This window comes from Canis aureus, chromosome 13, assembly GCF_053574225.1.
Source record: "Canis aureus isolate CA01 chromosome 13, VMU_Caureus_v.1.0, whole genome shotgun sequence".
In the NCBI taxonomy this organism is placed as follows: Eukaryota; Metazoa; Chordata; class Mammalia; order Carnivora; family Canidae; genus Canis; species Canis aureus.
Window position 1 is genome coordinate 35,904,132 of NC_135623.1, and position 23,706 is coordinate 35,927,837.

The window sequence follows — 23,706 nt, forward strand, 5'->3', positions numbered from 1 at the left end:
ATTTTGAAAAACTCAGATGATTCTGAAAGTCCCTTTCCTTACTCCCATTCCCACTAAAAACCAACAGTTTGATTGGTCTGAAGGAAGGAGAATTGAAAAAACTTAAATTAAACCAGGAACTATATATACATTATACAAGGCACCTATAAGTTATGTGAAAAATTTAAATTTTACTTAGAATTATCTATTTTAGATGACAAGTAAGTTATGTTTTAGACTTATATTACAAATAAGCTAGAGGACTATAGAAGAGAGAATACTTAGTGCTTTTCTAAGTAGGACATACAATGCACTTTAAAAATTGCCTAATAAAAATGTCACTAACTACCATAAAGACTTTAAAGAAAACTAAGACTAAGAAGTTGAAATAAAAAATACAGATGAAAAACCCATTATATCAACTAAAAAAAAAAAAAAGCCACCTTCCATTCTTCTACTTTTGCATTGACAGCAGCCATGACTGGATCATCTTCCTCATTTTTTGCTTTCAGAAGATCTGTAAGCTCCTGCACCTAAAAGCAACAATTATTTCAATAATTGTTGCAAAATAGTGCAATATACACTTATTTGTTATATATGCATATTTACACATACATTACACATACACACTGTATATACTCATACATGTATATACATACACATTACCAATGCATATCCATTATTGGAGCAGTTCTACAGTTAGACGTGATATTTAATAGTTTCTGTATCACTACATATGTATAATTATTTGTCATTAATAGAGAATTATATTTTTGAGCATTATTCTATTTTAACACCAGGGTAATATCATGTAAAAAATAAGCAATATATTGGTTTTCTGATATTTATGATGCATTTATGGTATAAGATTTAACTTCAGGTCCACAGGACTTCTAGGAATCTTTAGTAGAAAATCCCCATGTTTATCAGTTTTCCAGGACCCTGTCTACACATTCGTTCACGACACATATGAGGTATGCATAAGGGGATTAAAGAAATACATATGGACAAATATACCAGCATGGCAACACATTACAGTAAGAGGATATAGTACAGCATAAGACAAAAATTTATATCCTAGAAAGTTAAAGTACTTTTTAGTTTCACATAAATAATATGATATAATATGAAGTCTGCACAAATGAGTTAATCAAACAGTTATACTTACTTGGAGCCGGTAATGATCATTTTCTTTTTTTAATTGGTCCATGACATTATCTGTCTGATGTACGATTGCTTTCATCCTGTTATACTCATCAGTCATCTTTTCCATCTCCTGTACAGACTCTTCTAGATTTTTTCTCATTTCTTGATTCTGAACTTCAATTTTTTCATTAGCTTCTGTTAAAGTCTAATAAAGTTAAAAACACTATGGTTAACTTAAGAAACTGAAATTTAAACGAAATTAAAATTAAACAGAATCTTAAGTGTCTGTTGGAGAATAGAGAGTCCTTTATAGATCTTTAGTAGCGTTTGATCCAATTAAATCAAATTAAATATCAAGCAGATTGCATCTAAAAAGCTTGGTTCTTCTTAATGCCCAAGATAGACATATAAAATGAGTGAATTTGCAAGATTTGTAACTTTAAAGATGAAATTTATTTCATGTTTCCAAATGCATAGTTGCAGATTTCTACTACAGAATTTAAATGTAGGACCAAATACTAGATTTATATTATAATAAAGCTTTATAAGAATCATTGCCTTGAATTGACTTCTATTTTACCTGAATTTCATCCAGATATTGGACAAGTTCATAGTTTTTTTTAGACAATTGTGATCGGTAGTCACTGTCTTCTCCTCTTCTTGATAAAAGTGTTTCTTTTTGGGAATCTATTTGTTTCTGATAGTCAATAATATCCTGACGAAGCTGCTCATTCTGAAGGCAGACCAAATACAATATTCTATATTAAGAAACTATCCAGAGAAACAAAACTTCATCCTCTAAATAGTTGATCTCAAAACATATCTTTAAAATCCCAAGGTCTCGCCACCCTTAAAGTCTCACCTTTTTCTTTAGACGTTTGTTCTCCAGAAAAGAATAGGAAAAAGAAAATTAGAAATAAGAAAGGCAACATATAATTAAAATTAGGAATTAGAAATTAAAACAATAAAGAAATTTTAGGAGGAGATATTATTTTGGATAATCAAAGAAAGTAAGAATATTAATTATCAACCAAAATAAGGAATATTTTGGTTATGTTAAAAAGATAAGAACTCCTGTAAGGATAAACAATGTACAAACATTATTTGGCTCAGAAGAACCAAATAATACAGAACTTATAAGATTTCATGAGAAACAAAACATTTAAAAGAATACTGGGTAAAATAAGAAAAGACAGAAATGCAGTTATTCAGCAATTAGCAAACTAACAAAGAATAGCTTATAAAACAAAGCAAAATTTACCCCCATACAGTAAGAGATGAACATAGTACTTAGTAGCCTCAACTTTCAATTTATTTTCTATTTCCCTGAGACAAATTCATATAAAAATAAGCCAACTTGAAAGCATCTGTTACTTAGAAGATTACAGTCCTGCTTAGAGTATAAATTTATGAAAATGTTTTTAACAAGTAATTTATTGAACTACTACAACTACTAAATTTTTTTACCAACCTCTCTTCTTAATTTGCTGTTTTCATTTTCTGCTTCCTCATTTCGAAGAGCCAACTAAAATAGCAAAATAAAAAAATAAGTAAATAAGGTTTAGCAGTAATTCAATATAAATCCAGGTTTCAACTAATCAATTTAAATTTTAAATTCTAATTAAGTAGAGAATGATTAACTACTAAGGACTTCATGTTGATCACAGATATGAATAATAAACCAAAATTTGTGAAATCTAAAGATTAGGAAAAACAAAACAGGCTGAGTTTAAATGATTAAAAAAAAAAAAAAAAACTAACTAACCAAAGGATACAGAAACAAAGCAACAAACAAACTATTCCACTCCTCGCCCAAACCTAATAATCAGCAATTTTCTGTCCAAGATCTTTAGCATTTTGCAGTTCTATGTCAGGGCTAGGATATTTTTTGTTCTGGTGAGCATTTAAATTACTTAGAAATATAAGGCAGCACAACATAATGGTTAAAAAGAAGCAATCTGAAATCTGACTAGCCCAGGTTTATATTCTTTGTCCACTGATTTCTGGTGGAGTACAAACAAGCCATTTACTATCTTTTAAATCCAATTTTCCCATCTCATATATTGATGTAAAAATTAACTATGATGTTTATAAAGTCCCTTAGCACAATGCTCAGTGCATGAAATAACAAAAAAATTATGGAGTGTTTTCTTCTCACATAAATGATTTCATTTGTGATTCTTTTATTTCCCAAAACAAATTTTATTAACTATTATCACAGTTTTTTTTTAAACAATGTCCAAACCTCTTATGTCTTTTCACTTTTCTCCCTCATTCAAGCAGAATGTAAAAGATCAGTGGTTTGGAATTAGAATACATTTAAAAGTCTATAGTAAATAACCAAATGCAGTATGTGACCCTTGATGGAACCTTGGATTTGGGTGGAAGGGCTATGAAGGGCATTATTAAGCCAAAGGAAAAAAATACAATTAGAGACTAGATATTAGGTAACAGTATTGAAAAATATTAAATTTCCTGCATATGGTAATTATATAATGATTACATTGGAGAATACTCCTCTTTTTCAGAGACACATGCTGAAATATTTTAGTGTTCATGAAGTATCATGATATATGCAGCAGTTAATTCTCAAATGGCTCAGCAAAGAGAGAGAACTATGTGAATACAAAGATATTGATGGAGAGATAAAGTAAAAGTGGCAAAATTTTGACAATTGGTGAATCTGTATGAAGAGTATATGAATGCTTATTGTTTTTCCTATAATATTTAGGAAGGTATGATAGTTTTCAAAATAAAAAGTTTAGAGGGATCCCTGGGTGGTGCAGCAGTTTAGCGCCTGCCTTTGGCCCAGGGCGCGATCCTGGAGACCCGGGATCGAATCCCACATCGGGCTCCCTGCATGGAGCCTGCTTCTCCCTCTGCCTATGTCTCTGCCTCTCTCTCTCTCTCTCTCTCTGTGACTATCATAAATAAATAAAAAAAAAATTTTTAAAGACTTATTAAAATAAAATTAAAAAAGTTTAGAGAAAGTTTATAATAAAATGCAAAACACCGGAGAAATTTCAAGAGTGTACCTACTACTACTACTATCATCATCATCATCATCATCATCACCATCGTTGCCTGGGAGTTAAGAAATAATCCTATTGTGTTTTGAATTGGAAAATTTTAACTAGGAAAGAGATGTCAAGAACTTAACACTGAAGCATTTAGTACTACTGATGCTCTTTTCCCTTAATTTTTCAAACATCACATTCTTGATTTTTGTCTTATGCTGTTCCTTAAAGCACCTCTTCCTGTTTCGTTAGACATTTCTCAGAGATCTCCCTTACAGTCATTTCTACGGCTTCATAGCTATGTTGCTAACTCACAAACCTTCACCCTCTACCCAATGCGTTTTATGAATTCCAAAACCAGTTACTCTTTTTGAATATGCCCACTGGAATCTCAAACTTAACATGAACAAAAGTGAAAACTGGAGTAGTAATTACACACCTTATAAATTTCTCTTATGTCTCTACTTAGTGAATAACACTACCTTATTATTCAGTGGCCCAACCCAGAAAACTCTCCATTCCTCCCTCTCCTGACAACCATTCAACACATCCAATTACACGTACATCTCTAAACCTGTCTATATCCCTTAATCTCTTCAGTCATGATTTTAATTAGTCCATCATCAGCACCTGCCTGAATTAGCACAGATGTCTCTTTACTATTCTTAGTCCTCTTCAATCCACTCTCTATAAAGCTGAATAAACATCAAAAGTATAGATCTGATCACGATATTCTCATATTCAAAATTCTTCTTCTTTTAGGAAAAAGACCAAATTTCTCAGGAACTGACTTGTACTTATCTCTCCGGAGGATCACAAATGTTTAAACTACAAAGGCAAGATAGTACAGTGGTTTAGAACAGACTCACTGAGTAGGTTTGGATTCAAATCCTGTTTTTACCACTCATTATTTCTGTAACCATGGACAATTACCCTTTCTTTGTCTGTTTCCCTATCTGGAGCATGGGGAAATGTTACCTATCTCAAATGATATGTATGAAACAAGGAACAACAAATTAGTGCCTATAAAGTATCTGGCACATAATAAGGATTCTACACTAGCCATTTTTACCTATATTTCAGCCAAAATGAGTAACTGTAATTCCCTAAATTCACCATGCCATCTCTTCCCTCTAGGTCTTAGCAAATGCTGTATCTTCAGCCCAGAATGCCCTTTCTTTAACCACCACGTATACCCCATCCCCTTGCCAGACTAACTCCTAATTCAGGTCTGCTTTTTGGTGTTTTGTTTTTAATAATTTGTTTTAAAGATTTTCTTTATTTAAGAGAGAATGTGAATGGGAGAGCACGAGCAGGGGCGGGGCAGAGGCAGAGAGAAAGAAGCAGATCCCCTACTGAGCAGGGAGCCCAATGTGGGCTTGATTCTAGGACCCTAGGAATCAAGGGAGAATCAAGGGGAATCATGAGCTGAAGGCAGACCCTTAACCCACTGAGCCACCCGCGTCCTTCAGGTCTCAGTTTACAAATCATTTCCTGAACCTCAAGACTGATTTAGTTATCCCTCCCCAGAGTAGGGATATGTTACATTTATTATAGACAAAGAATATCAAGAAGCAGGATAACATTACCCTCTATATTCCTAGCATCTAACAGTCTCTGGCAAGCTAAACTCAATAAGGGCAAAGAAGAAATTGCCAATAACTCATATTCCATCTCAAAGAATCTAACAACTGGAATGGTACATAGGCCATATATTCAAGTTTTCTGTATTTGTTTCTATGAATAGATAGTAGTCTAAGAATGGACAAGATAGTTCTGATTAACAGGATATGGATATGAATGACAAAAAGTTGATTAATATGGGCTAGATGGAAGAACAGTTCGGAAAATGACAGATATCCCCCTAACAAGCAAATCTATTTCTGTATATCATAGATTGAGTCCTTAATGATTATTAAGAAATTCATAGGTCTGCTTTGTTTTATTAAGTCAACTAAACAGACAATCCTCTAAGAACTTATTCCTAACCTTTAGGTGGCATCAATCCATACATTTTTCAGCACAAAAATGGTATGGATAGATCACTTTTACATGAATCTTTTAATTATGTAAGAAAATAAATATATCAAGAATAGGGAAGTTTTTCTTTACAAATCAATTTGTAACACCTTATAACCTTATAAAATAGCGACAACACTTTATAACCATTGTTGTTTACTTAAAATTTATTGCCTTCTACTTCTAAGAGAACAATGGACAAATATTATTAGGATGTAATGAAATATTGACCTAAAAGGACACAAAGGTGAAAGTTTCTGGGAATCAGGGATGGAATGTTACTATGCTTAGGCAGCAGATTCTATAAAAGTTTACTAACAGGTGAGGCAAAATAGGAAATTTGTTTTCTGACAGGATTTTCTAAATACATCTGCAAAAAATTTTTTCCTTAAACTAAATTTAAGAGAACACTGGATGAATTATTTTCTAAATAACAATATAATAATCCAAAAGGTAATAACTATATTTGTCTAAAAGACAAAATGTTGTGATTTAAAATACACATGGATTTAAAAATGCTGGCTTTAACAAACTTTTTAAGAACCTATATTTTTTTTACATATAGGTATTTATTGCACAATATGAAGTACTCCTAAAACCATGGAATTTGATTCAAAGATATAATGAAAACATGAACAGTAATACAAAACTTTAGAGGTAAGCATACATCTATTCTCACATAAAACACAGAAATTGATAGTTGCCATTATAAAAACATAATCAGGTGTTTTTAGGTAACTTAAACAGTTAAAATTCATTGAGGAAATATGCCTTACTTGCTCATTAACCTTCTTCTCTTTCTCCAACTCCTTTTCCATGTCCTCCAATTCTCTATCTTTTTGTTCCAATTGTTTTTCAAGTTGGCGAATTTCATCACGTAAAAACCGAGTGTCTCTTCCACCTGCAGACTGCTGTGCCAACTTAAATAAACCAAAAGTAGAAATCAATCCCATTAGAAGACTCAACAACAAATTGACTTTAAATTTGTGTTATATATAATCAGCACCAGATGTTTAAAATCATGTAAAATCCACCCAGACACTGACCTCTGCTGCTCTTAAACTACCCTTTCCCTTGTACCCTATTTAAACCAGGGCTGTCCAACAGGACTTTCTAGGATAATGGAAATGTTCTCTGCATGGTTGAGTAGCAGAGCCACTATCTACAAGTGGCTTTGTGAACTTCAAATGTGGCCACTGCAACTACGGAAATGAATTTCTAATTTCTATTGTAATGAATTTAAGTGTAAATAGCCACAAGTGATTAGTGCTACTGTACTGGATGGCTCAGACCAAGATCACCTTTAAAATCTTGGGCCAGATTAGGGCACCTGGCTGGTTCAGTAAGTAGAGCATTCAACTCTTGATCTCAGGGTCATGAGTTTGAGGCCCACGTTAGGGGGATAGAGTTTACTTAAAAAAAAAAAAAAAACTCTTGTGGCAGATTAAATCCATTTCACTTCATATTCCTGTTATTTTCGGTCACAGTCCAAAACATATCCTTTGGCATCTACCTGTCTCACATTCATCTCTTTACCATACAGCTGTGTTATTCTTATATTCTTATATATTAAATAGCTTTTTCGGGATCCCTGGGTGGCACAGCGGTTTGGCGCCCACCTTTGGCCCAGGGCGCGATCCTGGAGACCTGGGATCGAATCCCAAGTCGGGCTCCCGGTGCATGGAGCCTGCTTCTCCCTCTGCCTGTGTCTCTGCCTCTCTCACTCTCTCTCTCTGTGTGACTATCATAAATAAATAAAAAAAATTAATAAAAATAAAAAAAATAAATAGCTTTTTCTTACTCTTTTCCTCCTTCAGAACACTTTCTATTGTGCTCTCAAAAATCTTCTTTCAAGATACATTAATAAAATATTAATACATAAATACACTCTTGGCCCTTTTACTGAATCATGTTCTCCATCTCCCCTCCTTAGCTGCAATTTGGTTCCTTTAGTATACTAAATACTTTGGAACTCTTTGGAAGATGCTCATTCTTTCACATCCCATAGACCTCAGGGTCAAGAGAAGGTGTTGATTTACCTCAACTTGCAACTTTCAGGCTATCATTCTTCCACCATCTTATGAAAACTCTGGCTGCTATGAATTCCACATGATAACCAGCTATTCAATCCCTACCTATTCATGGTAGCAGCAAACTACTAACTTCCCAGTTGAGCCCCCTCAAAATTCGTTGGCAATTTTTGGCACATGGCTCATAGTGTTCCACCAAAAGACCCCATAAGCAGTTTTCATACCCATATAACTTTCATTCTAGTCTCTCTCTCTTTTTTTTTTTTTCACATGCTTCTTGAATTCACTATAGCCTCCCACTCTCTTGCCCACACCAGAACCTTGTCCAGTGCAAACATTGTCTCATGGTTCCTAGTATACCCACCCTCTGACTTACACAGGAGTGTAAATAGCCACAAGTGATTAGTGCTACTGTACTGGATGGCTCAGACCAAGATCACCTTTAAAATCTTGGGCCAGATTAGGGCACCTGGCTGGTTCAGTAAGTAGAGCATTCAACTCTTGATCTCAGGGTCATGAGTTTGAGGCCCACGTTAGGGGGATAGAGTTTACTTAAAAAAAAAAAAAACTCTTGTGGCAGATTAAATCCATTTCACTTCATATTCCTGTTATTTTCAGTCACAGTCCAAAACATATCCTTTGGCATCTACCTGTCTCACATTCATCTCTTTACCATACAGCTGTGTTATTCTTATATTCTTATATATTAAATAGCTTTTTCGGGATCCCTGGGTGGCACAGCGGTTTGGCGCCCACCTTTGGCCCAGGGCGCGATCCTGGAGACCTGGGATCGAATCCCAAGTCGGGCTCCCGGTGCATGGAGCCTGCTTCTCCCTCTGCCTGTGTCTCTGCCTCTCTCACTCTCTCTCTCTGTGTGACTATCATAAATAAATAAAAAAAATTAATAAAAATAAAAAAAATAAATAGCTTTTTCTTACTCTTTTCCTCCTTCAGAACACTTTCTATTGTGCTCTCAAAAATCTTCTTTCAAGATACATTAATAAAATATTAATACATAAATACACTCTTGGCCCTTTTACTGAATCATGTTCTCCATCTCCCCTCCTTAGCTGCAATTTGGTTCCTTTAGTATACTAAATACTTTGGAACTCTTTGGAAGATGCTCATTCTTTCACATCCCATAGACCTCAGGGTCAAGAGAAGGTGTTGATTTACCTCAACTTGCAACTTTCAGGCTATCATTCTTCCACCATCTTATGAAAACTCTGGCTGCTATGAATTCCACATGATAACCAGCTATTCAATCCCTACCTATTCATGGTAGCAGCAAACTACTAACTTCCCAGTTGAGCCCCCTCAAAATTCGTTGGCAATTTTTGGCACATGGCTCATAGTGTTCCACCAAAAGACCCCATAAGCAGTTTTCATACCCATATAACTTTCATTCTAGTCTCTCTCTCTTTTTTTTTTTTTCACATGCTTCTTGAATTCACTATAGCCTCCCACTCTCTTGCCCACACCAGAACCTTGTCCAGTGCAAACATTGTCTCATGGTTCCTAGTATACCCACCCTCTGACTTCACAGGAGCCTCTAATTCCTTGACCCCTTTCTAACCTCTCATTCAAATCTTGATTTACCCATTCAGCTGAGATTTCATAATCATTATTTTAATCAACCACTTTCTTACCAATATCTCCCACTGTCCTATCCTTCCATTCTACTGTAGCTGTCTAAACACTAACAGAATCAATCTGATTTCATAATTCATTTAGTAAGTATTTATTGAGAATGACTGATATTTTTCTAGAATATAGATATATTATAGGGAACAAAAATAACTCATCCCAGTTCACAGTTAGTAAATAAAAGAATCAGGATTTGAACTCAAACTGTCTGACTCCAGATCCCCTAATCTCCAGCTCATTCTCCACTGAGTACTTGAAATATTCCACAAGTATTTCAAGCTTAATTTTCCTTAAAATTTGATCACACATCTTCCACTCTTATTTTTAGCAAATGGGCCTTCACTCCAACCTCTCAACTTCTAGGTACTAAACCTATAAACATAAAAGCTTCTGCACACATCCATTCTTCCCATTACAAAGGAAGGTCGGGATCCCAGAGTGGCTCAGCGGTTTAGTGCCTGCCTTTGGCCTGGGGGCGTGTTCCTGGAGTCCTGGGATGAGTCCCACTTCCGGCTCCCCACAGGGCACCTGCTTCTCCCTCTGCCTGTGTCTCTGCCTCTCTGTGTCTCCCATGAATAAATAAATAAAATCTTAAAAAAAAAAAAAGGGAAGAAGGTCTTTCCCCCTTTTAAAGGCTAATCCATTTGTATCACACTCCTTCCCACATTGTCAGGAATTTCAAAATCTTTGGTTTGGTAACAATACATTCATATTTGGCTCCTAATTTTCTCAAAAACTACTTCTACCAAATCCTTCCACCAGTATTCCTCAAATTCCCATGTTCCTCCACTTCAGTTCAGTTGCTAGTAGTCTTCTGTACACCTCTCTAGATTGTAAGCTTTGGGGGGGGGTGACTGAATATTTTTATTTTGTTCACTATTGGATGTTCAATCCTAAGAACTTAAGGTACATGGTAAACGTGTAAAATGTATGTCGAACAAACAACTAATTATGAACACAATGTCATTCTTGTGGTTTTTTCCAGCCAATGATAAAAAATCGAAAACAGTAATTCAAAATAAACAACAGTTACCCCCTAGGTAATAGAAAAGAACTTACCTCCAGTTCATTTTCCAGTTTCATTACTTTAGTTTTTAATTGATTTTCTATTTAAAAAAAAAGTTTCAATTGGTCAGATTCATCTCAAAACAAACTTTTAAATAAATTTCAACAAAGTAATAAAATTATTTCTAAAGACTCCATCATGATTATAATAAGTAACATAAGAAAAAATGACTTTTATACCTCATCCAGGAAATATGAATGCTAGAAATTTCTTACAAAATAAACTGAGCATGTATATTTTATAGAGTATATTAAACAGAAGCCCCCCTACTTAACATTGTGATAAACTTTTCCAGGACATTTACCAAATTTTGCTTGTTCTTCTCCAGCCTTTTCAACTTCCTCCAAAGCTAGCTCAACCTCTTGAGCTTTCATCTAAACATTAAAAAAGAAAGGTTATTTCAATATGCCTTTACATACGCACTGAAAATGAAAATGAGAACTTTGTTTCATTTGCTTTCCCAATATTTATTTGTCATTCAGTGCCTGGGATATGGAGACTTTCAGTAAATATTTGTTGAATGAATAGATGATTTTCTTAAGGACATAATTCCTAGATTCCTAACAGCTTGAAGTATATTGATTCCTCTTTTCTCCCTCAAGTCTTATATCCAGTACTGTAACTTTGCCCTTTGTAATGCTTTCTACTATGTTTCTCTATTCCATTTGTCATTATTCTAGCCCATAATCTTATATCTAACCTTCTTCACCATGTTATCTCTAAATAGCTTCAATTCCCTTCACTTAGTCCTATTAATATACCTAGTTGAAGCCTTCCTAAGGCATACTTTTGCACTTATCAATTAGGCTCAAAAACCTCTCATGGCTCCTCATTGCTAATAGCAACATAAAATACACCTGTAATACCCTTGACGGCCTACTGCTAACTATAACCAACATTAGTTTCCTCTACAACCTACTATAAACTTTCTGCACCTGTCTCAACTGTAAAAAATAAGCACATTTTCTAGTCCCAGATTTTACTTGTGATGTCCAGCTGTAGAAGCTTTTTAACATTTGCCACTGCTTTCTACTTACCTAAAATTGCTCATCACTCTTTGCCCTTTATGAGGCCTTCTCTCACCTAAATCTCTTCCTCTCCTAACAAACCCCTTACAAGTCATTCACATTTTTCATTCTGACTTCAGGATTATGTTAACATAATCACAAATGAGTTGCCTATGTTATTTTTAAACATACCCATTCTGTTTCCCTTATGCATTCTTTTAGGAACTTTGGAGCAGAATTGAGCAATGCTTTGCACACTAAAATTCTCAATCCATATTTGAAAGAGATCTCTTTTTGAGTGATTTTGATATTACAAAGTACCTTCATAACAATTAACTTATTTAAGAGCTCCTTAAATGTCCTCTAATAGTCAAATATTGTTAAAACCTACTGCATACAAACCTTCATTAGTGATTGAGTAATTCTGAAAAGGTGTATCACATTTTCTTGACTTTCAGTTTTTAGCTCACTTATTTCCACCTAAGTAAAGAGAAAAGCATCTATTTTATGTTTTATAACCCTTAGTCAAAATGTAAAAACTCTTCTATTTGTAACATTCATTGATCTCAGGGACAACTTGGATTAATCACAGTTGTACATAGATAGATGCACTGTTTATAAATTAAGCACCTTGGATAAGGAAACCAGTAAATTATCTGCCAATTCTTCTTGACGAGGCAGGTCATCTGGATCAACTTTTATTATTTCTTTCCAGTTTATATTAGGTGGCATCTTGAAATCTTTCACTGTGCTTTACCTTCTGGAACAAGACAGGTAGGTGGGTGTTAGCATTTTCAAGATAAACAGCATTACTATTTTTATAGATTGTATCATTTTAACTCTCTATGGTGTTAGCAAAGAGGTATGGCTCCCTAATTGCATAAGAGATAAGTGGGCATAATAGCATTGATCAAAACTATGACAGCTGGCACAAATCAACAGATCCTGCACCGCCTGTAAACTAGGAGTGATTTCTTCTAAAACTAACCTAGGGCAGAACTAAGATTCTGAATCCCCTCCTCCACGCCCCCTTACCACCAAGGCGCGCGAACATCTAGTGGTGCCAAAACGAGGGGGGTGCTTGGAAGGCTGAAAATGAATCCTGATTCGGAGAAGCAAGAACAGGAGCGGTTTAAAAAAAATAATAATAAAAACAGTGCAGAAATAAACGACTGAAATGAGCGCAGCTAGGCCAGGGAAAGCAGGGCTGCAGCTAGAAGAAGGCAGATGGGTTGCAGACCAGGCTAAGCAGTGGGGAAGCTAGGCTGTTACGTACGGGCCCTGAGGCTTAAAGAACCTGCTTGGGAAGAAACTGGCTGCTCCTGCTCATCAAGATCCACTCCAAGATCCACCCACCGAACCGAGCCTGGCAATCAGCAGCGGCCCCCGATCCGCCCCCCGGGTCGAGCCTGGCCCCGCCGCCACGCCCGACCGCTCCCCGGCGCCGTTCCACCGGGACTCTGGATCCCGCCAACTGGTGCAGCGCAATCCAGAGCGGCGGCGGCTGCTAGGCGACACCATTCCCCACCCCGCGAAGGACGGCGCAAGGCCCCGGATGCGAGGGGAGCCTACATTTCACGACCTTGAGTGATGCTTTGCGTTTAGATCCTCCTGCGGGGCCCCTTGGACTCTGTGTGAAAGACGGGGAGAAGGCGAGGGCAAAAGGACTCCAAATCCCAGAATGCAGTTCTGCTCGGAAGCTCGTGCATGCTGGGAACTGAAGTCTAGGGAGGTAGGCTGTTCCCGGCGTGCAATGCGGGAGGCTGCGACCGCGCGGGGGTAGCGGGGGAACGACCCAGAGGCGGGAGGCGCGGTGGCTGAGGCGCGTCTGCGCCGGTGACCTGAATGAGGTAGACCATGACTGTGCCTTCGGTGGCGTCACCAGCCGGGCCGCTTTTCCCGGGATTTCCCTAAGCCGTCTCCTGGTTGGACGCGCTTCCAGGTGAGGTCGGGCCGCGCGGGTCAGCGGCGGGGGAGGCGTGGAGGGGAGCGGTCCCCGCTTAAGGAAGCGCGCGCGGTCGGGGCGGAAGGACTCGGTCCAGGTCTGAAGGGCTGAGGGGGGCAGACCCCTTCTCCTGAGGCGTTTGCGGACGTCCCCCGGGCGGTGCCCTCTGCAGGAAGAAAAAAGAAAGTTTGAGTTTTCTTTGCTTTCAGGATCTACTCTGTGCGGTGGAGTCGGGGCCGCGCGGCCGGGGTCATGGTTTCGTGGGGAGTGAAGAACTGAGGACACGGTCTCCTCTGCCCGCCTCACCTGTCGCACCGTAGCCTTTGCTGGGGGCGGAGGTGGGGAGTGGGTGTCGAGGGGTGAAGCGCTCCAGGGAGGAGTGTTGAGGACTCGTGTAGCCTGATCCCGACGCTGGGGTGCAGGGAGGAGCGGCCGCAGCCCTCACCTGCCTCAGCCTGTCACTTGCTTGACCAGCGACGATGCCCACAGGTGAAAGCGCTCCTCAGGTGTTCACAGTTCCTTTGGGCAGGTGTTGCTCATCCCACTGCGCTTAGCTCTTCTGGCTACTCCAGAACTCTATTAGGCTGTAGACTTGAAATCTTTTTTTTTTTTTAAGATTTTTTTTATTTATTCATGAGAGACAGAGAGAGAGGCAGAGACAGAAGCAGGCTCCATGCAGGGAGCCCGATGTGGGACTCGATCCCGCGACGGTGAGATCACACCCTGAGCCAAAGACAGGTGCTCAACCGCTGAGCCACCTAGGCGTCCCTGTAGACTTGAAATCTAAATGACATTCTCAATTGTTTGGGACCAGTGCCTCATGTTTATATATATATATTTTTTTTTTAGGAATTTTTTCTTAACTATAACTTTTTTTTTTTTAAAGATTTTATGTATTTATTCATGAGAGACACAGAGAGAGAGGCAGAGGGAGAAGCAGGCTCCTCACGGGGAGCCCGACGTGGGACTCGGTCCGAGGACCCCGGGATCGCGGCCTGAGCCAAAGGCACGCGATAAGCGCTGAGCGGCCCGGGCGTCCCCCCCCCTTTTTTTTTTTTTTTTTAAGATTTTTTTTTATTTATTTATTCATGATAGTCACAGAGAGAGAGAGAGAGGCAGAGACACAGGCAGAGGGAGAAGCAGGCTCCATGCACCGGGAGCCGGGCGTCCCTCTTAACCGTAATTGATAACAAATTTCCTTCCAAAAATACATAGATTCATTTTCAAACCACGTGTTTGGGTGGAAATAAACAAGGAGAAAATAAAAACAGATATGATTTCCGCAGATATGTTTCAAAGACATTCATCAGATTTGTAGGAATGATAATCTTGTTGTATCCTTTACTGAGATTATATGCCACGTACTGTTTTTTTTTTTGTTTTTAACCATGCTGATATCGCATCCCCGTTACGTAGAAATTTATAGCTTTTGACCAGTTGGTTCTTTGTTTCTATGAGTTCGATTTTGTTTTTTTGTTGTTGTTGTTGCTGTTTTGGGGTTTGTTTTTTTAGATTCCACATGTGAGATCCATAGTATTTGTCTTTTTCTGTCTGACTTATTGCACTTAGCGTAATGCTATCAAGGTCCATGTCTTCCCAAATGGCAAGATTTCATTCTTTTAATGGCTAAATAATATTCCACTGTATATATCGCATTTTCTTTATTCATCTGTCAGTCGCCACATAACTTATTTCCATGTCTTGGCTGTTGTAAATAATTACACAATGAAATGGATATGGGAGAGCAGATATCTTATCCACATAGTGATTTCATTTCCTTAGGATATACACCCAGAAATAGAATTGCTGGATAATATGGTAGTTCGGGTTTTATTTTATTTTATTTTATTTTATTTTATTTTATTTTATTTATTTATTTTATTTTTTTTGTAGTTCAGTTTTTAATTTTGAGTAACCTCCGTACTGTTTTCCATAGTGTCTACACTAGTTTACATTCCCACCAACAATGCACAAGGGTTCCCTTTTCTCCGTATCCTCGCTATCCCTTATTATCACTTGTCCTTTTTTTTAACTTTTTTTTTTTTAAGATTTTATGTATTTATTCATGAGAAAGACACAGAGAAAGAGGCAGAGACTCAGGCAGAGGGAGAAGCAGGCTCCATGCAGGGAACCCAATGTGGGACTTGATCCTGGCTGAAGATGGCGCTAAACCGCTGAGCCACCTGGGCTGCCCTGTCACTTGTCTTTTTGATGACAGTAAACTGTCAGGTGTGTGGTGATAACTCATGGTTTTGATTTGCATTTCCCTGATGATTCGTAATGTTGAGTGCCTTTTCGTGTTATCTGTTGGCCATTTGTATGTCTTTGGAAGAAGTTCCTCTGCCTGTTTTTAAACCAGATTGTTTACTTTTTTGTTGTTGTATGAGTTCCCAATGTATTTGGATATTAACCCCTTATATATGATTTGCAGATATTTTCTCCCATTCTGTAGGTTGGCTTTTCATTTTGATGATGGCTTCCCATGCTATGCAGAAGCTTTTTAATTTAACATAGTACCACCTGTTTATTTTTGCTGTTTGCAGTTGCTTTTGGTTCCAAATCCAAAAAAAAAAAAAAATCATTGTCAGGGTCAATGTCAAGGAGCATGTGACTCTCCAGTTTTCCCAACACCATTTATTGGACTCTCCTTTCTTCATTGTATATTCTTGGTACTTTGTTTATTTCTAGGGTATTTTGTTCCATTAACCCGTGTTACCATACTCTTATGATTACTATAACTTTGTCACTCTCACTTAATCTTCCTAACAGTCCAATGAAGTTGGTGCCTATATTGTCCTGGCTCAGAGGTTTAGAGCCTGCCTTTGGCCCAGGGTATGATCCTGGAGACCTGGATCGAGTCCCACGTTGGGCTCCCTGCATAGAGCCTGCTTCTTCCTCTGCCTGTGTCTCTGCCTCTCTCTCTCTTTCGTGAATAAATAAATAAAATCTTTAAAAAAAAAAGAAAAGAAAAGAAAAACTGAGGCTTGGAGAGCTTAATTAAGTTCCATGCTAAAAATTAATTGGTGTGATTGACCATGGATTTTTCTGGCTGGAGGACTTTCTCTTAAATGCCATACTGCCTCCTCAGGCATGCTGGGAACCAGTATCTGTGAAAGGCTTGTTCTTCAGTCTTGCTGTCTATAGTAAATATTAGCATATTCTAATGATGTAACTGTTTACTCAGGAATTTGAATTACATATTTTTCATGTTCAGTTTTTAATTCATAAAATAGCAAGGGAAGGAAGAGATAAGATTTAATTTCTCTTAGGTGAGTCATATGCTAAAAACTGCATGTGTATTTTCATTGTAACTGTTTTTACCACAGCACCTTGTTTTCCTTGTTTTTCCTTCATTATAGCTGTTTGTGTTCATTCATTAGTTTTGTTTTGTCTGTATTGGCCTTTATTACTCTTACTTCCCCTCATCCTCTTGTTCACATTTATATTCCCAGCAATTTAAGGTACCTGGTCTAATGATAAACTTTATTTTCATTTTTCAGAAGTGAAAACAGATTCAAAGAAGCTAAGTAATATCCTATTAATTAATGAATCTAAGATTATAACCCAGATCTCAGTTACAACCCTGACTAAATGTAAAATCTTGCTTAAATCTCATTCTTTTACTCATTCTAACAGTATTTTTTGAGCTTGTACACTGTGGTAGTGTTGGCTCCTAACCTCCTTGGGAGCTTCTCAGGTATAATCTGAAACTGGCTTCTGAATATGGAGGGCAGAGAGACCAAAGAAAGGGGAAGGCCACTCCAGCTTGGTAGGCAGCAGTTTTACTAAGCAAAGGAGACTTTCCTACAAAGCTTGTCTTGGGCACCAGGAAGACTAATGGATCCCTGCACCCACCCACCAAATCTTAAAAGCTTATATAGAGAGAGGCCTTAACTGGGTTCAGTAAAGTGTACTGTGTAGGTGTTCTTACCACCATATCATTATCTCAAGGCTAAGTCCTTGCGTCAGCCTTGGGGAGCAGGAAAAGCAAACAGAACCACATTCCAAGGGGAGGGGATAAGGAGACATGAATCACCTGGGTCCAGTTTATAGATCAACTGGCAGTTGCATCTTTCTAGTGACTTTCCCCACAGATAGGAATGAAGGAATGCAATAGGAAACAAGTTTGCTGAGGTCTAGGTCCTGATGCATTGTGGGAAGTTTGTATCTAACTGTCAATCAAGAAATTTAACCCAAATTCTAGTTTAATTGCTCACTATATAATTTTAAGGAAAATTGCTAACACTGTTTTTCATCAGATTTTCTACATCAATTTTCACCAAGAAAAGAGATGTATGTGATAATTTTAAAAATGGCCTTATTAAAGAAATACTTGCCTGGACTTACTTGCTTCTCTCTGGTTTTATGAGCAGTTTTATCTGATCAAAATCATTTCACAGGAATCTTAGATTCCTTTTATAATTGCTACTTCTATTCCCTTTATCAATCAACTTATTTAGATGTTACTTCCATTCCCTTTTTTGCTGCCTTATCAAGAAAATGAATGGTAGTTTATTTTTCGGGCATTTATAATAAAGCATGGCCATGAGAAATTTAGCATCCACTGTGTATAACAACTGTTTTGTCTCTTCTCCTGGAGAGGACTCAGTGTGCAGCAAGCAAACACTTGTCTTTCGTGGTTTCAAGAGTAGAATTCAGTGATTCATCACTTACATACATGAGACTCGAAAGATTAGGAGGAATCATTGTGAATGCAGACTTTAAAATAGTCATAAAATATAGATTATTCTTTGGCATAATAGCCACTGGGTGGCTCAGTTGGTTGGATGTCTGCCTTCAGCCTGGGTTCTGATCTCAGGGCCCTGGGATTGAGCCCTGCATTGAGCTCCTTGCTCAGTGGGAAGTCTGCTTTTCCCTCTCCCCTCTGCTCATGCTGTCTCTCTCTCTCAAAATAATAAAATCTTGAAAAATATATACACATATGGATAAGTCTTATTAAGGAAGATAAATATCATTAAATTATTGAATAGAAAGAACTTTACCATCCAGGCTAAATAGTTTCAGATTCATATAAAATTTTCCTATAGGTTTATTTTTTCCATAATCGTACTGTTGGACTTTTAGAAAAAGGGGTACATAGTACAATTTTGCCAAAGTGTATGAAGTTTTATATCTCTATAATATAGTTCATAAGTGGTCTTCCATTGCAGTTGGGTTGTTTGCACATATGTAGTGGCATCACATTGTTGTAAGTAAACAGGAATCCATCCCATTCACTCAGACTATCTGCATCTGTGTGAATGTTTATGTGCCTAGAAGTGCTAGCATTTGCCTTAGTCTGTTCCTATTGCTCTAACAGAATACCCTTTATTGGGTGGTTTATAAACAACAGGAATTTATATCTCACAGTTCTGGAAGCTGGAAAGTACCAAGATCAAGGCATGAGTATATTCAGTGTCTCATGAGGGCCCACTTCCTGGTTCACAAATGGTGTCTATTTACTGTGTCCTCACATGGCAGAACGGCCAAGAGATCTCTCACAGGCATATTTTATAAGGGCACTAATCTCTTTTGTGAGGTCTGCCTCCCCATCATCTAATCGTCTCCCAAAAAGCTCCACCTCCAAGTATCATCACAGTGAGCATTAGTGTTTAACATGAATTTTAGGAGGACACAAATATCCACTCTATGACCATTCCCCACAGCTAACATTTAATACTGATGTGGTGTATTGTCATACTAAAAGCCCGCAGTGAATCATCCCTCCCTCTATCTATGCCTTTATGTAACCCTCTCCCTTAAACTCTATCCTTGTGAGTAGTTCTTTTGGACAGAACCTAACATGACTCCACAGGTGAGCTCATGACATGCATGGGGACTACTAGCTCTCATTCCCTTTCTCTTGTGATATGCTCCCTTGGAGATTGTCCAAAAATTCTATGATCTTGGCCCTTTATAACCTCTCTCACATTGACTCTGGATTTACCTTTCTTGACTGAAAGTACACACACACACACACACGTGTGTGGGTGTGTATATATATATGCATTAAGCAGAGACTTGAAAAGTTTGCGCATTGGAACTTGCCCCCATGCTCTCCTGAGATCACTATTTAAAGAAGTTTAGGCTAACCAACTAAACGATATGACCATATGTAGCAGAACCTAGCTTTCTAACCTAAGACCTCTACCTTGTATTTTATTTTTCAAATTTTTATTTAAATTCTAGTTAACACACAGTGCAATGTTGGTTTCAAGGGTAGAATTCAGTGATTCATCACTTACAACACCCAGTGCTCATCATATCAAGTGCTGTCTTTAATACCCATCACCCATCTAGTCCATTCCTCATCCTCACCCTTCATCAACTCTGTTTGTTCTCTATCTTTAAGAGTCTTTATGGTTTGCTTCCCTCTTTTTCCCCCTTCCCATATGTTCATCGGTTTTGTTTCTTAAATTCCACAAATGAGTGAAATCCTATGATAATTGTCTTTCTCTGATTGACTTATTTCACTTACCATAATACACTTTATCGCCATCCATGTAGTTGTAAATGGCAAGATTTCCTTCTTTTAATGGTTAAATGATATTCCATTGTGTATATATACCATGTCTTTATTCATTCATTGATCATTAAACATTTGGGCTCTTCCATGCTTTGGCTATTGTTGATAATGGTACTGTGAACATCAGGGTGTATATACCCCCTCAAATCTGGACTTTTTTTTTTTTTTTAAGATTTTTTAAATTTATTTAGTCATGAGAGACACAGAGAGCAGCAGAGACCTGGGCAGAGGGAGAAGCAGGCTCCCTGGGTGGGGGGAGATTGATGTGGAACTCAATTCCAGGACCCCAGGATCATGACCTGAGCCAAAGGTGGATGCTCCTCTAAGCCACCCAGTTTCCCCCAAAATCTGTATTTTTGTATTCTTTGGATAAATACCTAGTAGTGCAACTGCTAAATCATGGGGTAGTTCTATTTTAAAATTTTTGAGGAACCCCCATACAATTTTCCACAGTGGCTGCACCATTTTGCATTCCCGATAACCGTGTAAGAGGGTTCTCCTTTCTCCACATTCTTTCCAACAACTGTTGTTTCCTGTGTTGTTAATTTTAGCTATCCATTCTGACAGGTATGAGGTGGTATCTCCTCATGGTTGTTGGTGTTTTTAAGATTTTTATTTATTTATTCATGAAAAACACAGGCAGAGGGAGAAGCAGGCTCCATGCAGGGAGCCTGATGTGGGACTTGATCCCTGGACTCCAAGATCATGCCCTGGGTCACGCCCTGGGCCGAAAGCAGGCGCTAAACTGCTGAGCCACCCAGGAATCCCCCTCAAGATTGTTTAGATTTGTATTTCCCTGATGATAAGCCATGTTGAGCATCCTTTTATGTATCTATTTGCCACCTGGATATCTTCTTTGGAAAAATGTCTATTCATGTCTTCTGCCCATTTCTTAAGGATTATTTGTTTCTCGGGTGTTGAGTTTGATAAATTCTTTATGGATTTTGGTTACTAACCCCTTATTAGTTATGTCATTTGTAAATATTTTCTCCCGATCCGTAGGCTGCCTTTTAGTTTTGTTGGTTGTTTCTTTCACTGTGCAGAAGCCTTTTTTGATGAAGTCCCAGTAGTTCATTTTTGCTTTTGTTTCCCTTGCCTCCAGAGATGTGTCTAGTAAGTTGCTACAGGCAAGGTCAAAGAAGTTGCTGCCTGTGTTCTCCAGGATTTTGATGGTATCCTGTCTCACATGTAGGTCTTTCTCCATTTTGAAATTTATTTTTGTGTACAGTTTAAGAAAGTGGTCCAGTTTCATTCTTCTGCATGTTGCTGTCCACGTTTCCCAACACCATTTGTTGAAGAGTCTGTCTTTTTTCCATTGGATATTCTTGCCTGCTTTGTTGAATATTAGTTGACCATATAGTTGTGGGCCCATTTCTGGGCTCTCTATGTGTCTTTTTGGGTGTCAGTACCATAATGTCTTGATGATTACAGCTTTGTAATATAAATCGAAGTCCACAATGGTGGTGCTTCCAGCTTTTTCTTTTCAAGATTGCTTTTGCTATTCAAGGTCTTCTGTGGTTCCATACAAATTTTAGGATTGTTTGTTCTAGCTCAGTGAAAAGGCTGATGGTATTTTGATAGGGATTGCATTAAATTTGTAGATTACTTTGGGTGGTATAGACATTTTAACGATGTTCATTCTTCCAGTCCGTGATCATGGAATGCTTTTCCATTTCTTTTTTTTTTTTTTTTTTAAGATTTTATTTATTTATTCATGAGAGACACAGAGAGGCAGAGGGAGAAGCAGGCTCCATACAGGGAGCCCCATGTGGGGCTCGATCCCAGGTTTCCAGGACCACGCCCTGGGCCAAAGGCAGGCACTAAACCACTGAGCCACCCAGGGATTCCCCATTTCTTTGTGTACTCTTCAGGTTCCTTCATCAGTATAGTTTTCAGAGCACAGATCATGTACCACTTCGGTTAGGTTTATTGCTGGGTATCTTATGGTTTTTGGTACAATTGCAAATGGGATCAATTCCTTGATTTCTCCTTCTGCTTCTTCATAATAGAATGGTAGATAGAAATGCAACAAACTTGTGTATGTTGACTTTATATCTTGCAACTTTGCTTCATGTATTAGCTCTAGCAAATTTTGGTGGAGTCTTTAAGGTTTTCTACGTAGAGTATCATGTTGTCTGTAAATAGTGAACATTTGACTTCTTCCTTGCTGTTTTGGATGCCTTTTCTTTTTAAGTTGTCTGATTACTGAGTCTAGAACTTCCAGTACTACATTAAATAACAATGGTGAGGGCAGACACCACTGTCTTTTTCCTGACCTTAGAAGAAAAGGTCTCATATTTTTTTCCCCCATCAAGAATGATTTTAGCTGTAGGTCTTTCATATATGGCCTTTATGATGTTGAGGTATGTTCCCTCTACTACTTTATTGAGGGTTTTTATCAAGAATTGATGTTGTATTTTGTCAAATGTTTTTTTCTAAATCTATCAAAAGGATCATATGGTTCTTATCCTTTTATTAATGTGGTGTATCACGTTGATTTGCAAATATTAAAACAGCCCTGCAGTCCAAGAATAAATCCCACTCAATTGCGGTAAATAATTCATTTAATGTACTATTGTGTTCAATTTGCTAGTATCCTGTTGAGATTTTTGCATCCATGCTCATCAGGGATATTAGCCAGAATTCTCCTTTTTAGTAGAGACCTCTACCTTTGGAATATCCAGCCTTAATCAAGCAGGAGAACTATAAGTACAAAAGGAACCCCAGGCACAACAACCAGTAGAAGAAATACATGTGTATATTTACATGTATATGTGTATATGCATTTTATATGTATATGTGTATACACATACTCGTGAATATGTATCAAAGATATTTATGTTAAGTAATGGACTTACAGAATTATGGGTCTAGTAAACTAAAGTCTGTAGATGTAGAGTTGACTGGAAAAGTAGAAACTCTCTAGCAGGATCTGATGTTGAAATCTTGAGGTAGACATTCTTAGAGAAACTTCAGTTTTGCTCTGAAGGCAATTCAGCTGATTAGATGAGGTCCATCTACATTATAGAATATAATCTCCTATCCTTAAAGTCATCAGATGTAAACGTTAACCACATTTACAAAATGCCTTCATAACAACACCTTGATTAGTGTTTGAATACTACTATTGCCTACCTAAGTTGACATATAAAACTAACCCTAACAGTAGTCATCATGACTAGTACACATTTTACAGTGCCATCTACACGATGATAGCACTTCCTTGGTAAACCTACTTGATGCTTCTTAAACTACTCATGCATATCAAGTTTATAAAAGGCCAAGATAATAGAATTTTAAAAGATAACCCAAGGGAGCTTTATA

At 37.6% G+C, this 23,706-nt stretch overlaps 2 protein-coding genes across 12 annotated transcripts in view; one reads left to right on the plus strand and one right to left on the minus strand.

The window, feature by feature from the left end:
- CEP290 (centrosomal protein 290) overlaps positions 1-13,438 on the minus strand; it is an 88,709-nt gene extending 75,271 nt beyond the window's left edge. Inside the window, exons 1-10 of one of the 3 annotated variants that reach the window (XM_077845725.1) lie at positions 13,209-13,438; positions 12,542-12,671; positions 12,314-12,391; positions 11,209-11,278; positions 10,898-10,944; positions 6,938-7,081; positions 2,597-2,650; positions 1,706-1,858; positions 1,148-1,330; positions 423-512 (exon numbers count right to left, since the gene is read on the minus strand). In XM_077845725.1, the coding sequence (XP_077701851.1) occupies positions 423-512; positions 1,148-1,330; positions 1,706-1,858; positions 2,597-2,650; positions 6,938-7,081; positions 10,898-10,944; positions 11,209-11,278; positions 12,314-12,391; positions 12,542-12,643 (921 nt within the window). In that variant the 5' untranslated portion in view covers positions 12,644-12,671; positions 13,209-13,438. The remainder of the gene's footprint in view (positions 1-422; positions 513-1,147; positions 1,331-1,705; positions 1,859-2,596; positions 2,651-6,937; positions 7,082-10,897; positions 10,945-11,208; positions 11,279-12,313; positions 12,392-12,541; positions 12,672-13,208) is intronic. The other 2 variants (XM_077845726.1, XM_077845727.1) reach the window with 2 other exon arrangements.
- Positions 6,754-23,706, plus strand: part of TMTC3 (transmembrane O-mannosyltransferase targeting cadherins 3) — a 102,287-nt gene continuing 85,334 nt past the window's right edge. For 3 of the 9 annotated variants that reach the window (XR_013350650.1, XR_013350649.1, XR_013350648.1), the window contains exon 1: positions 13,682-13,853. The gene's annotated coding sequence lies outside the window, so the exon portion shown is untranslated. Of the gene's footprint in view, positions 6,819-12,626; positions 12,686-13,665; positions 13,854-13,933; positions 13,954-14,324; positions 14,346-23,706 lie in introns of those variants that run through there. The other 6 variants (XM_077845728.1, XM_077845734.1, XM_077845731.1 and 3 more) reach the window with 6 other exon arrangements.